At 40.8% G+C, this 17,670-nt stretch overlaps 2 protein-coding genes across 2 annotated transcripts; one reads left to right on the top strand and one right to left on the bottom strand.

Moving 5' to 3' along the window:
• The first annotated feature begins 7,049 nt into the window (after window positions 1-7,049).
• Window positions 7,050-12,971, top strand: zdhhc15b (zinc finger DHHC-type palmitoyltransferase 15b). The gene is made up of 11 exons (XM_041048919.1): window positions 7,050-7,186; window positions 7,634-7,660; window positions 7,779-7,873; window positions 7,983-8,103; window positions 8,440-8,509; window positions 8,856-8,888; window positions 8,995-9,115; window positions 9,312-9,444; window positions 9,640-9,766; window positions 9,937-10,055; window positions 11,985-12,971. Exons 1-11 carry the CDS (start codon window positions 7,069-7,071, stop codon window positions 12,026-12,028), a joined length of 1,008 nt encoding a protein of 335 aa, XP_040904853.1. The 5' UTR covers window positions 7,050-7,068; the 3' UTR covers window positions 12,029-12,971.
• A 1,239-nt stretch (window positions 12,972-14,210) lies between these two features.
• uprt (uracil phosphoribosyltransferase (FUR1) homolog (S. cerevisiae)) lies at window positions 14,211-17,662 on the bottom strand. The gene is made up of 7 exons (XM_041048921.1): window positions 17,093-17,662; window positions 16,839-16,881; window positions 16,690-16,759; window positions 16,400-16,462; window positions 16,018-16,179; window positions 15,156-15,254; window positions 14,211-14,651 (listed from the first exon to the last, which is right to left on the bottom strand). The coding sequence occupies exons 1-7, from the start codon at window positions 17,317-17,319 to the stop codon at window positions 14,545-14,547; spliced, it is 771 nt and encodes a 256-aa protein (XP_040904855.1). The 5' UTR covers window positions 17,320-17,662; the 3' UTR covers window positions 14,211-14,544.
• Between the last annotated feature and the right edge of the window lie 8 nt (window positions 17,663-17,670).

The raw sequence follows: 17,670 nt of genomic DNA, 5'->3' as shown, positions 1-17,670 counted from the left end.
ATGGAGGTCATTATGTGTGTGTATATAGGCACAGTGGTGTGTATTCATGAGGATGAGTAACAGACACCCATGGCGGAAGAAGACTGATTTGGTCCCATGTGAAGCTGATGTGGTTGCGTCAGTAGGACTGGATCATCAGAACCCAATGAGGCCTTCCACTGTCTACCTCAGTCTATTCCCTGCTGCACCATCAGTGAGTAATCTGTTTTCTGAGGCAGTATGGGAAAAAGGGATGTTCACATATTTGTGCTCCGGTTATTGCTATTATGTGTTCTTGCTGCCTGCTCTATCTCCACAGAGTTTGATACAAGCAGGAGAGGGAAAAAAAAGTCTGTTTTTCCTTCACCTACTTGAATTCATAACCTGCAGCAAAACATACTAAAGGACGGGGAGGTTGTACTCATTGTTACATTTTCCTTGTGTGTGGTGTTATATATGTTGTGACTGTGTCTGTGTTTCATGGAAAGAGTGTACCGCCGCAGATAAGCGTCCTTCGGGGGCACTGGAGGCTTGAGTACAATGCAAGGCAAACAGCATCTAAACCTGTGAGATGATAGACTTTCCAGCTGCCATCTGTGTGTCCACCGCTGTGCTCTGTCTTTTCCCCAGCCTCTGTTTGTTTCTCACCAGCAGCACTTAACAACCACTTCCTTTTCACTCAGTCAAAGAGCACATATTGGTGCAACCAATCGTATTTATGGAAAGTTAACACGGGGTGATGAAAATGAGTTTAGGAGTGAGAGGACTGCCTTTTGTTCTCACTATCTCTGATTAGAAAAGGGTTATCTCCAGATGAGATTTTCCATAGCGTACTTTCAGTGGCAAATAGCTGGTTAAGTTTAGACAGTTTCAGCTTTCAAAGGGGCTCTTGAAAGCGACAAAGCTGCTACAGTTGTTCTTTGATGTTCTCCACCAAATATTATCATGTGGTTAGACACAATGTAGTACTTCATCACTTGGCAAAATGCAATTAATCTGTTTGATGACAAGCACGGAGATCAAGAACAATGATACAGATGAAACACGTTCACAGTTTCGATCCGGTCTGCATCGAGGCAATGAAAAGAACTCCACGTGGGTTTTCAAGGCAACCTGTGATACAGAAATCGCCCACGAGCGCATGACACGCACACGGTGTAATGACATGCCTTTATTAAAACGCATGGAGCCCTCGTTCGTGGCGTAGCCACTGAAATTTCCATGATTGTTGAAGACACACAGGTCTCCACCCTTGAGCAGATTTATTTTCACACATGCTGGGTGAGGTGTCTGCAATTCCTCCCCGCCCTGTCATTGTTTGTTCTGCTGTTAAGTGTGAATATGAGCAGAAGCCAGGCAGAAATATAGCCCTGTTTAAGGACTCCTCTTGGTCCACTGAGTGCCGTTTGCTGATGTCACACCAACCCAACAGCTTTCCAGACATCTGTAGTGCGCTGTGTCTATCAGTGGGGTGAGAACCAGACCTTGAAGCTCTGCAGTCATCCTCACAGTCAGAACATTTGGCTGTATGACTTAAAAATGCAGATTTGACATGCATTATTCTCCCCGGTTCAAGCATTACTTATTCTCGCATGCATAATGCACCAAAACAAGTTTCGAGACATTTCTCACCGCAGTGCTGTGCATTGGTGTTAATAGGTTAATGGTGGAATGCATTAAGTCTTTTTCTGTGTTGTGTTAAGCTAAATTGCAAATGACGTGTGTGACTATGTTCTGTGAAGTCATAGCTGTGTTTTCTTGTACTGGTCTGTCTCTCTAATTACTCCTGTGCTCATGTCTGATTTTTGCACACATACCTTTTGTCTAAATGTGGGCAACTCAGAGCAGTGACTCTTTGATCACCTGGACACACACCAATGACAATATGTTAAAATGAATGCAGACTTTCCAATATGTGCTCCATATTGACTTCAAACGGATGTACACATGATGAATTCCCTGTCCAGACACTGAAGCATGCAGGGAATGAAATGGAAATCCTATCAAACTCAATACTGCATCACTGTATGGTGTTGCAAAAAAAAAAAAAAATGGAGACAGAAGTACAGTCTGCAAACACACAAAACAAGGAACACCTCCATTCCCTTCATCACACACATACACACACACATACACACACACAAACACACCTCCCAAATGAATCACCCTCCCAAGTGCTTAGCATCATCGGCATTCCCTGAATCAGCCGTGACTGCAGAGCACAACTGCATGACATGAGAGTCTCAGGGGTCAAATGAAATGCACGCTCAGAGTGCCACTTCATCTTCAAGGCATAACAGTGAGCAGCAGCTCAAGTGCAAACTCAAATAACACTGGATTGTGTCGACCATTGTGCTGCTCTCTCCTGTTAAAAAAGCCTGCATGGTGGTACATTGCAAACCCAGGTCCTTTTGCACTTTTCTGCAGCCACGCATGACTTCTCCCCAAACGGGCTCTCCTCCAGCCCCTACTGTCTGTTTATGTAGACTACCACCGGGGCGGCATGGAATGCACCTCCAACACGCTCCGCTCACACACATCTCTGAGTCGGGGAGTCTGCCTCAACCTGCTGATATGAGCTGTTTGTGTTATACTTTTACACGGGGGTAAATGTTTTGATTAAAAGGCGGTTACTATTTTGCTCGTCACAATGGCTTTGTAGTGGAGGGGTTTGCTGCCGTGCTGATGGATGGATGGCCGCTCCCTGCCTCCAGTGAGCTGCTGAATGAGAGAGGAGCTGTCATCACCCGGCTGCCGACACTGTTGCATGAAGAGAGAGGAAGGGGAAGGGCAGAGGAAGAGGTGGGTGAAGGGATGGGGGGAGGCAAAGAGAGCAAGAGTTAGATGGAGAGCCAGCGACGGACAATGTGCTGAAGTGGGAGAAGATGTCAGGGAGAGGACTAGGCCTACAGAGAGAGGGGAGAGGACATGTGTGATGGAAGAGAGGAGGTCAGTATTGGGTGCAGCTCTCACCTCACACCCCTATCCCAGAAGGCACTGCAGAGACTGAGTCTGCATTACGTAAAGGAGGTGAGGGGGAAGGGGGGAGCAGGTAGTACTGTAAAGGCACACAAAGCATCTCTACGCAGCCTGGGTTCAACAGTCCTGCTGGGCCGTTAGAGTCCACGGTTACATGCTCCAGTGACTCTCGGGTCCCATGACATGATGAAAAGTTTCACAGCATTCAGTAATGGGGAGACTATTACACTAGTTTCTACGCATTGTGCTGGACGGCCACGTCAGAGGATGACGGCATGTCATAAATCTTTAGAACAAAAGGAGTAAACTGAAGCAGCATCTCTCTGAAGGGCTGGAGGAGAAATTAATGCGATATATCAAAGAAGAGAGTTGCACACTCAAACAAAAATCAGCGCTGATAGTGACATCAGATACACTGGTCTTCAGGGAATAAGATCATTTTCTCTCTCTTTTTTTTTGTCCTACTAAAATAACTATGAGCCATAAAAACACAAGTCTATGTTCAGACTAATCTAATTACTAGTTTAACTGGATGGACCTTGATGCTCACACAAACTGCCGTCTAGGCTCAATCTCCCTTTGATGCAGACAACAAAACTTACACGGTGGGATGAACACTGCTAATTAGTTCACATGCAAATAACATTTGACTTGAACCATATTCATGTTCAAATTTGAGAGCAATGAGTAGAAGAAGCGATGTAAGCTGCTCAGATGATTGTGTTTGTGGTGGAAAGGATGAAAGTCAGTGGTTTTAAAACAGTCTCACAGTGCCTCCCATGGGCGACTCCTGGATATTGCATATAGTGATGATTTTTATTTATTTATTTATTTATTTATTTTGTCCCAAAATGTCTCAAGCTTCACTTTTAAGAGAAAACAGAGACAAACTAAGCTAATAAAAGAGTAACTGAGAGTTAGCAACTTTGCCTGCGCATGCACATAGTGAAAAATAAAATATCTAAACTGGTTCTATGGTTTTTCACTATGTGATCTTAATGAAATTATGAAACATTGTGTCATGTTATAGGTGTTAAGAGTGTGGAGTGGGATGATAGTTTAGGGACCATAAGTCAGCTCCTCTGACTCATCAGTGAGACAAGATACTCTATTACACGTTGGCTGCAGTTTCTCTGGCTCCAGAGCATTGTAGATATCATACACCCTCTTTCTAACTCCCACAACAGCAGGCTTGTCTCTCATAAAAGTATGTGCATTGGAGGGATTACAAGTCTCTGACAGGGAATTTCAACTAGAGAAAGGAGAATCATCTGCAGCTCAGCCTCAGTAAGAAGAAGAAGAAGCTGTTAATTTCCAGCAGAGTGAGAGAACTGACATCCGTCACCATCTGTAGTGAGCAGCTGGAGACACTGCACTCCTGTACGTCAAATAAAATGATAACACTGTGGCACTGAGCAGAAGAAAACACATCAAACTGTTCTTCTTGATGAGTCTTTTTTGCATGCAGGCGTACAATGTCATCAGTTGTTTCTTGAGCATCATTAGCTTTGGTGTTGAGACGAGGACAGGGGAGGCCAGCAGGATAAACAAACTGTTGAAAAGCCTGGCTGTCATAGGGCTGAACCTGATACCCTGGAGACAGTAACACACAATCCTTTTTACCTCCTCTGTGATGAGCTGATGCATGAAATGCGCCTACAGGTTCCACCTCATACCTCGAAGGTGTGACAGGAAGCTATTCTGAAAAATATCAATCACAGCTTCAGTAGTTTCTGACCAAATGGCCTCACACTGAGGCAGCCAGGGAAAACTGAAGCAGCTACTGATACTGCTAATACAAACCCAGCGACCTGTGCTTTGGACTATACTGCAGAATGTGATACTGCTTGCAAAGTTCATATACAATGAATGACACCTTGTCCTCCATTAATGTAAACAGAAGTTAGGAAAACATTTTTGCATAGCATGTGCTGCACATTTTTCCACATTTCTTTTCAATGCATTGATGTTAAACAACTTTTTATTCTTTTATTTTTTTTATTTGTTTATTTATTTTAACAATGGACAAGTGTCACCCTGTCTTTATTTTGCTGCCAGTGATATTACTGCTGTTCTTTTACACATCTTTACTGGAATAGAGACCATTCATATAATGTATTGTACATAACATGTCCAAGTACCGGATTTGTCACTTGTGTAGCAATTATTTTCTCTTTTCTTCTTTTAATTATATTTTTCCTCTGATGTATTGAGTTACTGCTGCGTTTAATGCATATGCAATGCATATAATGACTCCATAGCATCATTAAAGTTTAATTGAATCCACTCAAATCACCACGTTTTGCCTGCTAGCTGTGTAAGTTGGGGCGGGCCGGGATGAAAGTCAGCGCAAGATTATCACATTAAAGTACGATACGAAACAAACCAAAGATGATGTAATCCGCTGAGCAAGAGGGTGAACATTATTCTTTTTGTTAAAAAGCTAATTAACTGCAGAAGCATTCGGGGCTCACTTTCAAAGAATTCTCATCCAGTTTAGCTCTTGGGAGGTCAAAACAATTTGGTGTTTTTTTGGTGCGTGTGTAGCCTGCAGAAATGCAGCCGGTTGTGTACCCTACAAATCAAGCACACAGGAGTTAACAAGAGGACTTAATTGAAAAAGTACTGTGTTAAAGTTAAATTCGTCCGTGGTTCAGGATCAGTTGGATACAGTATGTTGCCTGTCATCCCCCAACTATCTCACTTTTTGTTCACTGTCTGCTGTCCACAATCTAATAAAGAAAAACTTCCTGACTCCAAGGGTCTAAAGAACGACAGACTACCTGCTAATACTTCATAGAGCCTGACTGATGTTATAGGTATATGTACAGTATATGTGTCAGAGGATAAATAACATGACATTGCAGTACAGACACGCCAAAAATATACTTGTGAGAACTTAGAAACAGTGTTGCTGTTGCATTTTGTCCATCGGAGAAAAGTTTGTTTTAAACTCTAAAATGTCTCATTTGGTACAGTATATCATCAAAATCCTTATCAAAATATTTATAAGTGGTATCTATATTTTCCATTCATATTAAAAAATGAACTGCCACTTAAATAATATATCAGCCTCAAAAAATCAGTTTTGGTTGGGCTATAGTACTGGAATACATCACTGTGTTAGCTCATGGTGTGGGGCCCAAATAAGATCATGACATAAAATCTTCAAGTAGTAGAAAACAAAGTGGTGACAGCTGTTTGGCAGTGCTCTTATGGGTCCTTGAAAAGACGTTAGATCCCAAATTACTCCCAAGTTAAGTATGCATGAATGGGAATAAAATTAAAGATGTTTTGTGGAAAAGAAGAATCAGCCAAATGAGTGTAATGTAAATGCCTTATAGCTGCACCAGTGGAAGACACACATTTAGAAAATGGTTGTTAGGATTTGCATAGAATACTTAACCACAGGTTTTCTGGTTATTTAAAGAGAGTAATATCAGAGCTAATACAACACAGATTAGGGACTATGGGTAAATTTTCTTTCATGTATACCAGTCCCATGCAGGTACAATAAACTGCCACCTGCAATGACGGTAGAGTCAAACCCTCTGTTGAAGATAAAAGTTTGCTGCTTAATGGCATTCCCATACATGAATGTAGATAATTTACTATGTAACATTTGGAATTAAGTTGGAATATGGAATCAAGCCAAAATATCATATACTAAATTATCTACATTGTGCTTCCTCTCCTCTTGTTTACATCTTTGCTCTGCTTTCCTCTTGAAAAATAGGGTCAGACCATTTGACTTATAGCAGAAAAGCAGTGGTTTTCCTAATAATGGCTCTTTTCATTTAAGTGCCAAGAAATTTAATTCAGCCATCATTAGATCGATGACTCGTGCTTTCTGTGTCCTGTCCGACTGTCTTGAAAACGCCTTATATATTGATTGTCTTCTTCTAAAATGTTTTCTATGTGACTTCTTTTTATTTTCCTGAGCTCAAATAGAGTATGAGGTCCAGGACTTAGCTGTTCTGATTGATTTTTCTTTTGCCATCAGTATACTGGTTTAGTTGCTGCAGTGCGGTGAATCGCTCCCCGATGCCACCGATGGATAAATCCAGGCATGATAGACGATCGCAGAGAAGAACAGCGGTTAGATGGAACATGGCTCTCTCCAGAGGTTTGAGATGTTGTCAAAGGGTTTTCTCCTGGATACCTGTGCTTATCATAACCTCCGTGGTGTTGTGGTCATACTACGCCTACGTCTTTGAGCTATGTCTCTGTGAGTACGACGAACTGTGTGTCGTTTGTTGTGATTTTGACCGTTTTAAAGTGTAGACGCCGCAGATTGCCGCACAGCAGTGTTGACAAAAAATAACGTTGTAGACACAGCAGGAGCTAGCAAACCAGGCGGAAGTGGCGAAGGGTGTGTGCTTTTATTTGGGTCTACGTTAAAGTTAGCTTTCACGAAGTGAGCCGTAATTTCATTTCTTAGTGCCACTAAGCGGACAGTATTAACTGTGTATTCATAAAAATGACCGGCTATTGTCGTTGCCTCTGAGCTACAACCTGTCAACCTGGTTAGTCGTGTAATTCCCCAAATGTAGTTCCTCTTTTGAATAATGAAACTGGTGTCAGTACAAAGAGATAGCTACGCTGTTTCTCGTTTCTGACATCCGGCTTGTGTTTTTATTATGCCTTATTGTGGTTGTTGTTGTTTTATTTACAGTCACACTGAACAACACATTGGAAAAAGGTGATTTACCCACTGAATTTCATGCTACACACATTGTTCCTTTCTAAACAGCATTTTAACATTTGTGCCATGGTGTTTTTTTGTGTGTATTATTGTGACTGGTGTTTTGTTTTTTCAGTGGTCTATCTGCTGGTATTTCATGTTTGCTTTGTGATGTTCTCCTGGACCTATTGGAAGTCCATCTTTACCCCTCCTGCATCACCATGCAAAAAGGTATCCTGAACTCTAACAGATGATAAGAACATGACCTTACTCGCTGTACTACAACCAAAAGGCTGTAATATACTGTGGCGTTGATCATGCTGCATGTCTGTTGCTTTAGTTTCAGCTGTCATACTCAGACAAACAAAGGTACGAGATGGAGGAGAGGCCAGATGCTCAGAAACAAATCCTGGTTGAGATCGCAAAGAAACTGCCCATCTTCACTCGAGCTCAATCTGGAGGTAGACTGTTCTCTCATGTAATATATATTTTCCTGCTGTACGATTTCTTATGGTGCTATTCACTTATTTGCCATTTCTCCAAACCAGTGGGGTTACAAGACAGGTACATTAGCCACGGTCCGTCATCTCACACATAATCTGTGTCCGCTGAAAGCGAGAAGGAAAGGACAATTAGCTTTGTGTGTGCTCCTGAGCATCCCCATCCACAGTAATCAGCCAATGTATCTCTTTCATTAGTGCTGATTGCTAAGGCTAAGTTCAAGGCTGCAGGAAGTAAGTGAAGGGTAAGCTCAGCTCAAATATCGTTCATTCAACTGGCCATCCTCTTGTCTCTAGCTATCAGGTTCTGCGATCGCTGCCAGGTACTGAAGCCTGACCGCTGTCACCACTGCTCGGTTTGTGAAACGTAAGTCACCCTTTCCTCCTCAAACCATTCATCTAGGGAGATTGCCTTAGGCAAGGGGATATTTGGTTGGCTAGGGACTGTTGTGATAATTAGAAGGTGTTGCTTTGTTGGCACACTATCTCTTAATATCCTAATGATCAATCAGAACAGCGGTTTTACCAAAAGAAATCAGCAGACCCCTGTCAGAATGCATGGAAAGATTGCTGTATGAAAAGCTGGAAGTTAAACTGAAGAAGAGTTTTATGATGTGTGAAAGGTTATTAAGGTATTTATTGTTTACCATAGTCACCATGCTGTCAAAATTATATGTAGAAAAAAAATTGAGTTTTATGTTTTTCTTTTAAAGATGTGTCTTAAAGATGGACCATCATTGTCCCTGGTAAGTTGTGACTTAGCCTGTATTTTTTACTTACTAATTAGTTTTTTAACTTACTCATTTCATGTATTAATTTTGTTCTAACACCAGCATTTTCTTTCTCTTTTAGGGTCAACAACTGTGTGGGCTTTTCCAACTACAAGTTTTTCCTGCTTTTCCTCTCCTACTCTATGCTGTACTGCATATTCATTGCAGCAACAGTCTTTCAGTATTTCCTCAAATTCTGGGTGGTGAGTGTCATTACTCGAAATGATCACTCATGCTCAGCATCAGACAGTGCAGTCATACGCCAAGTTTGAATTGTATGTAGTCAGCACTATGGCGCTTCCACAGGAATCAGAGAACTAAGCCCTTTGTCATCAGTTATACCTTTTTAAAGCCCACCATTTCTCTCAAGTTTCTAGTTCTCTTGTTTCTCTCTCCCAGGGGGACTTGACAAATAGGCCGGCGAAGTTCCATGTCCTCTTCCTCATGTTTGTGGCGCTCATGTTCTTCGTCAGTCTCATGTTCCTGTTTGGCTATCACTGTTGGTTGGTGGCCAAGAACAGATCCACTTTAGGTGAGGTTTTACATATTTTTTGGAAAACTCCTTGGACTCTGCTCATTAAGCTGCTCTCTCACTGCTTAAATAACAGATGAATTATTTGCTGAAGCTTTTTTTTTTTTAGTTATGAATGTATGTCCTTTGTAAAACTAGATGGAGAGCTGAAGCATGAAAGCATATTCTAACCCACAGATGTTTTTCCTTTTTTAGAGGCCTTCTCAGCTCCAGTCTTTGTTGCTGGACCAGACAGAAATGGCTTCAATGTTGGCATACGCAAAAACCTGCAGCAGGTATTTGGGGAGGATCGGAGACTGTGGTTCATCCCTGTCTTCACAAGGTGAGTGTGCTGTCAGGAGACAGCAAGCTAAGATGCATAATTAGCTGATTCATTTTGCATTTGTCATGCACTTGTATGTCGAATGAAGGATTGGATCAGTGGATGGGGTTAGTTAATGGCCATGGTTCCTTAACTAGCTTCCATCTTGTTTTGTGCAATGTACACGTCAGCCAAGGAAACGGTCACTACTTCCCCTTGAAGAATCGGAGTTCTGAGTCCCAGAACCCCTTATTAGCTAATGAGGACATATGGGAGGAGTCAGATGATGGCTCCGAGGAAGGAAGCTTGGGTGAGTCACGTTTTTTTTTTGCCACATTTATACATCCGCACTCTTGCAGTAGTACCTAGAACATACATGCTTTTCAGTATCTTTAAAGCTGACATCGGTAACTTTCTTTTAAAATCAAGTTCAACAACTAGACAGTATTTGCATTGTCAACCAGGACAGGTGTCACCTGATAAACTGGATCAACATTTCCCAGTAGCAGCACAGTTGTTTAATCTCAGTAAATGTGACAGTTTTAGGGTTTCACCACAAGATATTTCACCTAATCCGTAAAAATATGGGAGATTGGTGGCACCGGAAAAAAGGAATTCGACTGTGAGTTGTTTGTCTTGCCTCTAAGCTCTCCGTAGAAGCTGTGATGCAAGTAAAGAAGTGTTGCCACGATTTTAATTTAGTGAGTGAATCCAGAGCAGTTAGCTGAAAAAGCAGAAAAATGCCAAACATTTGTGTGAGGGTTTTCTCGCTTTCTTTGTTTCATATCTCTAATAAAGAGTAAATTCAGTATGGTTGGGGTTTCGAATCTTGGTTGATCAAAGCATCCAATCTGAAGACAAGACCTTGTCACCTCTGGAAATAACCACTATTTTGACATCTTACCGAAAAAACAATCAGATATTATTATAGAATAGAAAGACAGTGTATTAAGTGATAATGGATATAATCATCCCCTTAGTCATGCTTAGTAATCATTCCCTACCCTAGTTGTACGTGAAATTGTGTCCTTGAAAGAGAGTAGTTTAGTTCTTGTGTAACAATAATATGATATGATGAAGAGCAGTTACATACTAAAAAGGTAATGGTTCTTGTGTTGCTTAATGTCCTTCTATAATCTCCATAACTTTCAAAGCATAGTCAGTCCTGCTAATGAGGTTATTAAGTTAAATAATGTATTGCCAAACCAAAGCAGTCATCATGCACTTTTCTTTACACAAAGCATGAGAGACAGTGTTCTTATTTCTGCTTCTAATCTTGCCATAATTGATAACAGTGTAATTTTGGTTTTGTCTAAACCCACTGCTGTAATGTATCTGCCACATTTAGAAACCACCAACCAGCCTGCTGCTTTTGGCCTTAGCTTGTTCTTCACAAGTTGTTGGCCCTTACGTTTTTAAAAAAAAATCCATTAAAAACATCTTGAGACTCATGATGTGCTCAGCTGTCTTCCCAAAACTCATTATGTGGTTAATTCTAGGTTTTTATTTGGTAGTTTTCACCTCTCAGATGACTTTGCAGTTTTACTTTAGGTGAGGCTGCAAAGTCAAAACTAAACCAGACAGCAAGAGACAAATGCATGCTCTCAAGCCTGACACAAATGTTTTGCTGTTAGCAAAAATAATCCTCAAAGTTTCAGCTGCACATTAAGATGTAAAGACCTTATTTCATTTCCACTAGTTTGATTTCACCAGTTCTAACAACACACGAATTTGCTAACAGGAACCTGCAAATACCTCAGGACATTTTTCTGGATCCATCCCAAGACCCCAAATTTTCCATGACTCATTGTTCCAAACACAAAGGGTTCACATTTAAAAATTACATAACAATACATATCAATATTTTGTAGAGAAAGTCACCTTTGTAAGTCTTCTAGCACTGTAAGCAGTTCACAGGAAGACACACTTTGTCACCTTAGATTAAAAAAAAAAAAAAAAAAAGGCTAAGGGGTGAGAGTGTGAACTTTCTGTGGTATAGCATTCACACCAAACTGCTGCAGATTTGTGCAGTATTTGTTCTAGTTATGCAACCTGGAGGTATAACTCTGTATTAATAGTTTGCTGTGTTTGGATTCTAACCATAACAGTCTGCTTCCACCTGGTGGTTGTATTCAACGCGCTGTTAACTACTATATGAGCTGAATCAGTTACACCAAAAACCCTGAAAACCCTGAAACAAAAAATTACATGCTGAATGTTTTTTTGTTTTCCCTTCCAGTTGAAGACCAAGACCCTTCTGTTACAATAGAAATGGAGGAATAGTAATTTAATTTATGGACAATTTACACTGGTACAGAGGATGTAGATTTAAATTGCGCACACTGTGTACCACGAGGCAAATGCATTCCAAATCATACGGATGTTCAGACACTCCAAAAAACAAACAAAAAGAAAAGAAGGAAATCAGAAAAGGGCCAAAGAGTGGATAAAATCCTGTATTTGGACTGACATTGCCACTTTTACCCCTGTCATTTTACGTATTGATGAAAAGATGAACTCATTGGATGACCAACGGCAACATCACCTCTCCTCTCACGGATGGACAAGCAACAGTATCAGTTTCATTCGGGGAAAAAACAAAAAAACAAAAACTTAAAATATTACCTCACATACAAAAAAAGGCAACTGTTATTTACCGCAGGTTGTATATTTGCCTCTGGTTATTCATCTTAAGGCACGGGCCTCTGTGGGATTCAAAATTACTGTTAATCGGGAAGCTTCTGTCTGGCACTGTGCTATTTTTTTTTCAGTGTTGGGCTGAGTTTACAGAGTTGCACCTTAGAGCTTGGTCTGTGCAGGGTGGTATCTTAACGTGACCTCGCACCCATAATGCTCCAGAGGTCTCTTGTAGTGATTCAGCTGTCTGGCCTCTACCACTTTGGGTCTTGCAGCATATTAACATTAATATTAATGTTAATATGCTGTATTAAGATTTTAATTTTACTTTTTCCAGTGAACATAAGCATTTTAGAATACCTGACTTAACCTGCGCCTTATTAACATATTTATACCTGTGTTTTGGGAGTCCACTTCTCCTAAGAATGTATCCAGCATCCTGCTTGTGAATAGATTGTGCCAACATTTTAGGCACCTATTTACGAAAGAGCCTATCATGTATGTTTTAATTAAAAAAAAAAAAAAAGAGTATTTATTTAATACTTAATATTTGAGTTAGAATGCCATTACCAATGTCTGATCAGACTAGTGACAGTTATCAAAACAAAACTAGTACACATTTGTAGCTTTGGTTCAGTTAATGCTGACATCTAAACCAGAGTATTATGGAAAACTTATTATCATAATGACCATTTTTCAGTGGAATCACACTCTACGAATAAACTGTATATCATGACTTAAATGCTGTTGGCTACAGTGCTGATTAAAATAAAAATGCAGTGCTCAGTTTTGAGTTTTAAGTCTGGGATGAGCATACAACACATACTGTGATACTGTGATTTTAATAATTATCACAGTGTTGTTTTCTACCATATCAGCCATCCCTAGTAAGACAACACTTCTGTTTGGATGCAGAGTGATTGGAAAGCGAAGTGAAAATAGCTTTCATTATAGGCACAAAATCATATCATGCATAGGAGAGAACACAGGTTCTTCTGTTTGTTCTTTTTTTTTCATGCATATATATATATATATATATATAAAAACTGAGCCTCATCCACTGGTTGGTAGAGGTCAATGGTCTTCTGATATATAATGTTCTGATTTTTTACTATCTGTGTTTATGTATTTTGAAATTTTTAATACCACTAAAACAGATCCTTCTTATCGAGGCTGTTTGGCTTATGGACGTGTATATTTAGCCAGTGTGCTTAGTTGAGGACCGTTTTTGTAATTGAGTACACCCATTGATTCAGTATGAGTAAAAAGTCAGGCCTTTATCAAACCTGGATGCTGTTTGATCTCGACACTTTTAACTTGCTTCATCAGATCTGTTTTTTTCTACTGTGTTGGGTAAGCCAAATCAAATGCTGCTCATGTCTGAGAAATACTTTGAGTCATTTATTGATTAAAATGTATGTCGTTTATATCTTAGGTATGATTCAGTGTTTGAAAGCATGTATAAAACATTAGGAAAGATGTGGATGTTGAGTGTTTCACGGAGTCTTGTGTCTATTTATTGTCATAATGTTATGCTTTTTTCCTGTGACCTATTGAGTTTACTGATTCATAACTGCTGCAGGCGGTGTCTGTTTATTTTGCTCCATCGGGTGACACTTAAACTATTGAAGCAGTGTGCTTTTATCAAATAGTAGGATATTTATAAAATGAGAAGATGACAAATTATACCCATTTTGCAAACAGGAGTTCAGTATTGCTAGAGCACATATGGTCCCTTTTGAATTGTGGAGTACGTGACTGTGGCGCTTCCCTTTTTAAACACCTCTGAACCACCAAAAATACTGACACAGTTTCATTTTCCGTTCTGTCTGTTAACAAATATAAATTCTTTATTGATCCATCAGTTGTTGTAACATGCAAAATAAAATGCTCCAAGTTGAACTCTTTATATGGTTCAGTGTTGTTTTCTTTCTATAGCAGATAGAGTATATGCTGCAAAAAAAAACCCAAAAAACAAAACAAAACCAAAAAATCAAAACAAAACATAATAAATACAGTCAGATTATTCATTTTGTATCAGTATAGGAACTTTAGAGCTCAATTGGCAGTATTTGGCACAACAAGGAGAACATGAGAAACATTTAAATAAAACGACAAAATGGACTCAGAATGCAGACCATGTTCCTCAGGTTGTCCTCGGTTCAGTCAGTGCCAAAGTACCTCTGTCCAAAATGTGTCGGAGCCACTGGGTGAACCTCTGTGGTCAAGATGGTGATATCTGGGAACTCCTGGATTATAGATTTGGCTCCTAGAAGAAATATAAAAAGGTGTTATGAATGGGGTGGTGTTTTACAGCAGTGGCCACTAGGAGGCTTCAGACAAATAAAAATGTTAAAACCTTTTCTTTTTTGTTTGTCTTGAAGAAAGCCTGTGGGGTTATTAAAATCAACAGACTTCATCCTCTTAGGAGAATTAAAGGACTTAGGAAATTTTATGGTAACATGTCCTTCAGATTTCAAGGCTGTTTTAAAGCAGGAATTCTGGCTCAATGATGGCGATAAAAGAAAGGTCAAGGGCTTAAAAAAAAAAAAAACAATTTAAATAATAAAACCATTGCTGGTTGATCTGCTGGGCAAGACTGATGCCACTGAACAGCACTGCGGTTACCAGCAGTAGATTTATTGTATGACGACAGTGATACACAGGAACAGAAGTGGAGAGGAGTCTGGGGACTAAGTGTGTGATCTGGTGGGTAAACACAAGTAAATTGGTGATGAGATGCAGTTGCAGTGCGCTGGCGGTGTTGATATACCATGAGGCGTAGAGAAGAGGCTGAGGAGGATAATATGTCTGGGCTGGACTCCGTGCTCTATCAGGACCCTCACCGCCTCAATCACCGTGTTCCCTGTACCTGTCCACACAGAAAATTCAAGGTTCGGCATCTGATTCGCGTTCCATCTTTTACAATGTCACTACATTTAAACAAATAAAAACTACTTATGTTGAAGCTAAATTTCCTGATTCACTTCTACAGTGAATCTGTTTTGCATATCATTACATGCAGGACATTTAAAATTAAAATCATTACAGTTTGACTGTTTGCATGTAACTACCGCATTATGTTAACATCATAAAAAAGGTACTGAGCTGTGTGCTGATTGATCCGCCCATGAGTCTGGGCACTTGGCAGGCTTTAATTTCGGACCCTGCTTGCATGCATCAGTGTAGCCCTATGTTCCATCATTCTGACATAATAAAACATACCTTCAGCCTGGCTTGGTTGCCATCATATTTTATCAAAAACTCAGAGCAGAAAAATACTGCTTTTTGACATTGGGAAACCAGGGCTATTAAGATACTATTTTTGTTGGCCCTCATTATGCTATTCAGCAGCTTGGTGGCTATCTCCCAGGCAGTGTATAATTTCCGCCATGAGAGCTATAATTATCAGAACAGTGTGAATGGGCCTGTATGATGTGGAAATGCGGACTTGGTGTGAAGGTCAACTCAAGGGAGATTTCTCAAAATGAATAAATACATGAAAGCGTTTTTACATTTGCACACGCCATAAAAAACAAAACAAAAACGGACATCTCTTGACATTTACGAGCCACTGGAGGTGGTAAACTGGAGTCATCAGCAGGATGAACTGCGCTCGGCTCTCTGTTACTTACTAAGAATGGGGTACATGAGAAGCACTTTCCTTCTGTACACGTCTGGGGGGAACTTAGCATAGTAGACCTTGGCTTTCTGTGTCTCCTCATCGCTCTGGATGAGGATCTTGCCAATGCGGATGGAGCGGCAGCAGTCCCGGAGACCCTGCTCCATGGCCTCACCTGTGGGGAGACACAGAGAACACAACAGGGATCAATATGTTGAGAAGAATGGAGTACTGATACACACAATACCCTGCCCTGACAAATGAGTACAGAACAGAATGTACAGCATGGTGCAGAGTTGGCAGAAATCACATATGCATGGAAGACAGGCATACTTTGTGCCCTTACAAAGCAAAGGCCCTAATTTGGTAGGTGTGCTTCCACAGGTTTAACTTACCACTCCTCATAATGCTGACTCCACAGTTGCCTCTTTCAAACTTGACACCTTCATACTTGTACCCTGCAGGAACAAAATGAAATAGGAATTTTCACAAATGCAGCTGTTCTGAACAAGCCCACTCAGTCATGTACCATGCTGGAGGTAAAACTAAAGCTTAAGCGTATGCATTTGCATTTGTGTTATTGTAATTGATTTGTTCTGTCCAGCTTGGTCCAGGAGGATTGTACATGTTAGGCCTGACCATTGAATTTGTTGTTAGAGAGAAAGAGAGAGAGAGATGTCCTCACCTGTAGGTGTGGTCACAGTGCATTCTGAGTATGGGAGCTGATTCAAGCCCTCTTCAACTACTAGTCTGATCTGTTGTTGGGCAAAAAAGTGATATAAAGGTAAATACACACACTGACACTACTACGTAGTAATGAAGTCATGATCTTACCAGTCGGTCGGCACAAAACACAAAATCGCCTCTGCTGGTTGTCCTGGAAAATATAAATATTAGCTTGATTAGATTCATTTAGGGTATTGGCAGATACCACTGATCGTGTCTCTCTCTCTTTATATAAAAAAACATGCACTCACAGATTCAGAGTTTCATAAATATTGTCATACTCAAGTTTGCACCACAACCACCAGACCTGCTCCTGCGATTTGTTGTGGTCTGCCTGTCAAGATGGAAGAGCAGGGACTCACTTGTCTCGGATTATAGTCTGTAATTCCCGGATCTGGTCGTTGAGAGGAAGCAGTTTGAGCTGCGGTCCCAGGTTGTCCTGGCTGACAGGATGTGCGGTGGCATCACTTGGTTCAGGGCTGGTCAGCACTGCGGGGACACTGCTGCTGTTGTTTGCAAACCGCACCTGCTTCATTGGGTGCTCCTGTCCGCTGTTGACACTGTTCATTTGCTGGTTATGGCACGGCATCCTGAGTACAAGATCTGTGGGGTTTCACTTAAAACTGATAGTGTTTCTTGACCGAGCGACCCACTTACTGCTGGTAAACCCACTGTCTGACAAAGACGAGCAGCCAGGCAACGTGTTCTTCCTTTAGCTCCGACCCTTGTTTTGAAGTGAAAATATCCAACTCACGCAGCAGCCGAACGGAGACTGCCCATCAGGACCACGTTCACACACCTTTAGACACCCAGTCCCGTCGTGTTAAAATCAAACTAGCGGATGATATCTCCTCTTAAGCGTGCTGTCAAATAAAGCTGCTGCTCGCCTGCTAGCTTTGACACTGACAGCGTTGCTGGAGGCCGGATATGACGTACCCGG

Source organism: Toxotes jaculatrix, chromosome 10 (genome assembly GCF_017976425.1).
Source record: "Toxotes jaculatrix isolate fToxJac2 chromosome 10, fToxJac2.pri, whole genome shotgun sequence".
Taxonomy (NCBI): Eukaryota; Metazoa; Chordata; class Actinopteri; family Toxotidae; genus Toxotes; species Toxotes jaculatrix.
Note: the sequence above shows the minus strand (reverse complement) of the source record. Positions and strands in the feature narration are given on the sequence as shown.

Bases quoted from the DNA above. Each gene is read 5' to 3' on its own strand.
- zdhhc15b (XM_041048919.1), top strand. From the start codon at position 7,069: ATGGCTCTCTCCAGAGGTTTGAGATGTTGTCAAAGGGTTTTCTCCTGG. The intron at 8,889-8,994 runs GTAAGTTGTGAC...TTTCTCTTTTAG, and splicing joins ATGGACCATCATTGTCCCTG to GGTCAACAACTGTGTGGGCT. The intron at 9,445-9,639 runs GTGAGGTTTTAC...TTCCTTTTTTAG, and splicing joins CAAGAACAGATCCACTTTAG to AGGCCTTCTCAGCTCCAGTC.
- uprt (XM_041048921.1), bottom strand. From the start codon at position 17,319: ATGCCGTGCCATAACCAGCAAATGAACAGTGTCAACAGCGGACAGGAG. The intron at 16,760-16,838 runs GTAAGATCATGA...GCCCAACAACAG, and splicing joins TGTTTTGTGCCGACCGACTG to ATCAGACTAGTAGTTGAAGA. The intron at 16,463-16,689 runs GTGAGGACATCT...TTGTTCCTGCAG, and splicing joins CACTGTGACCACACCTACAG to GGTACAAGTATGAAGGTGTC.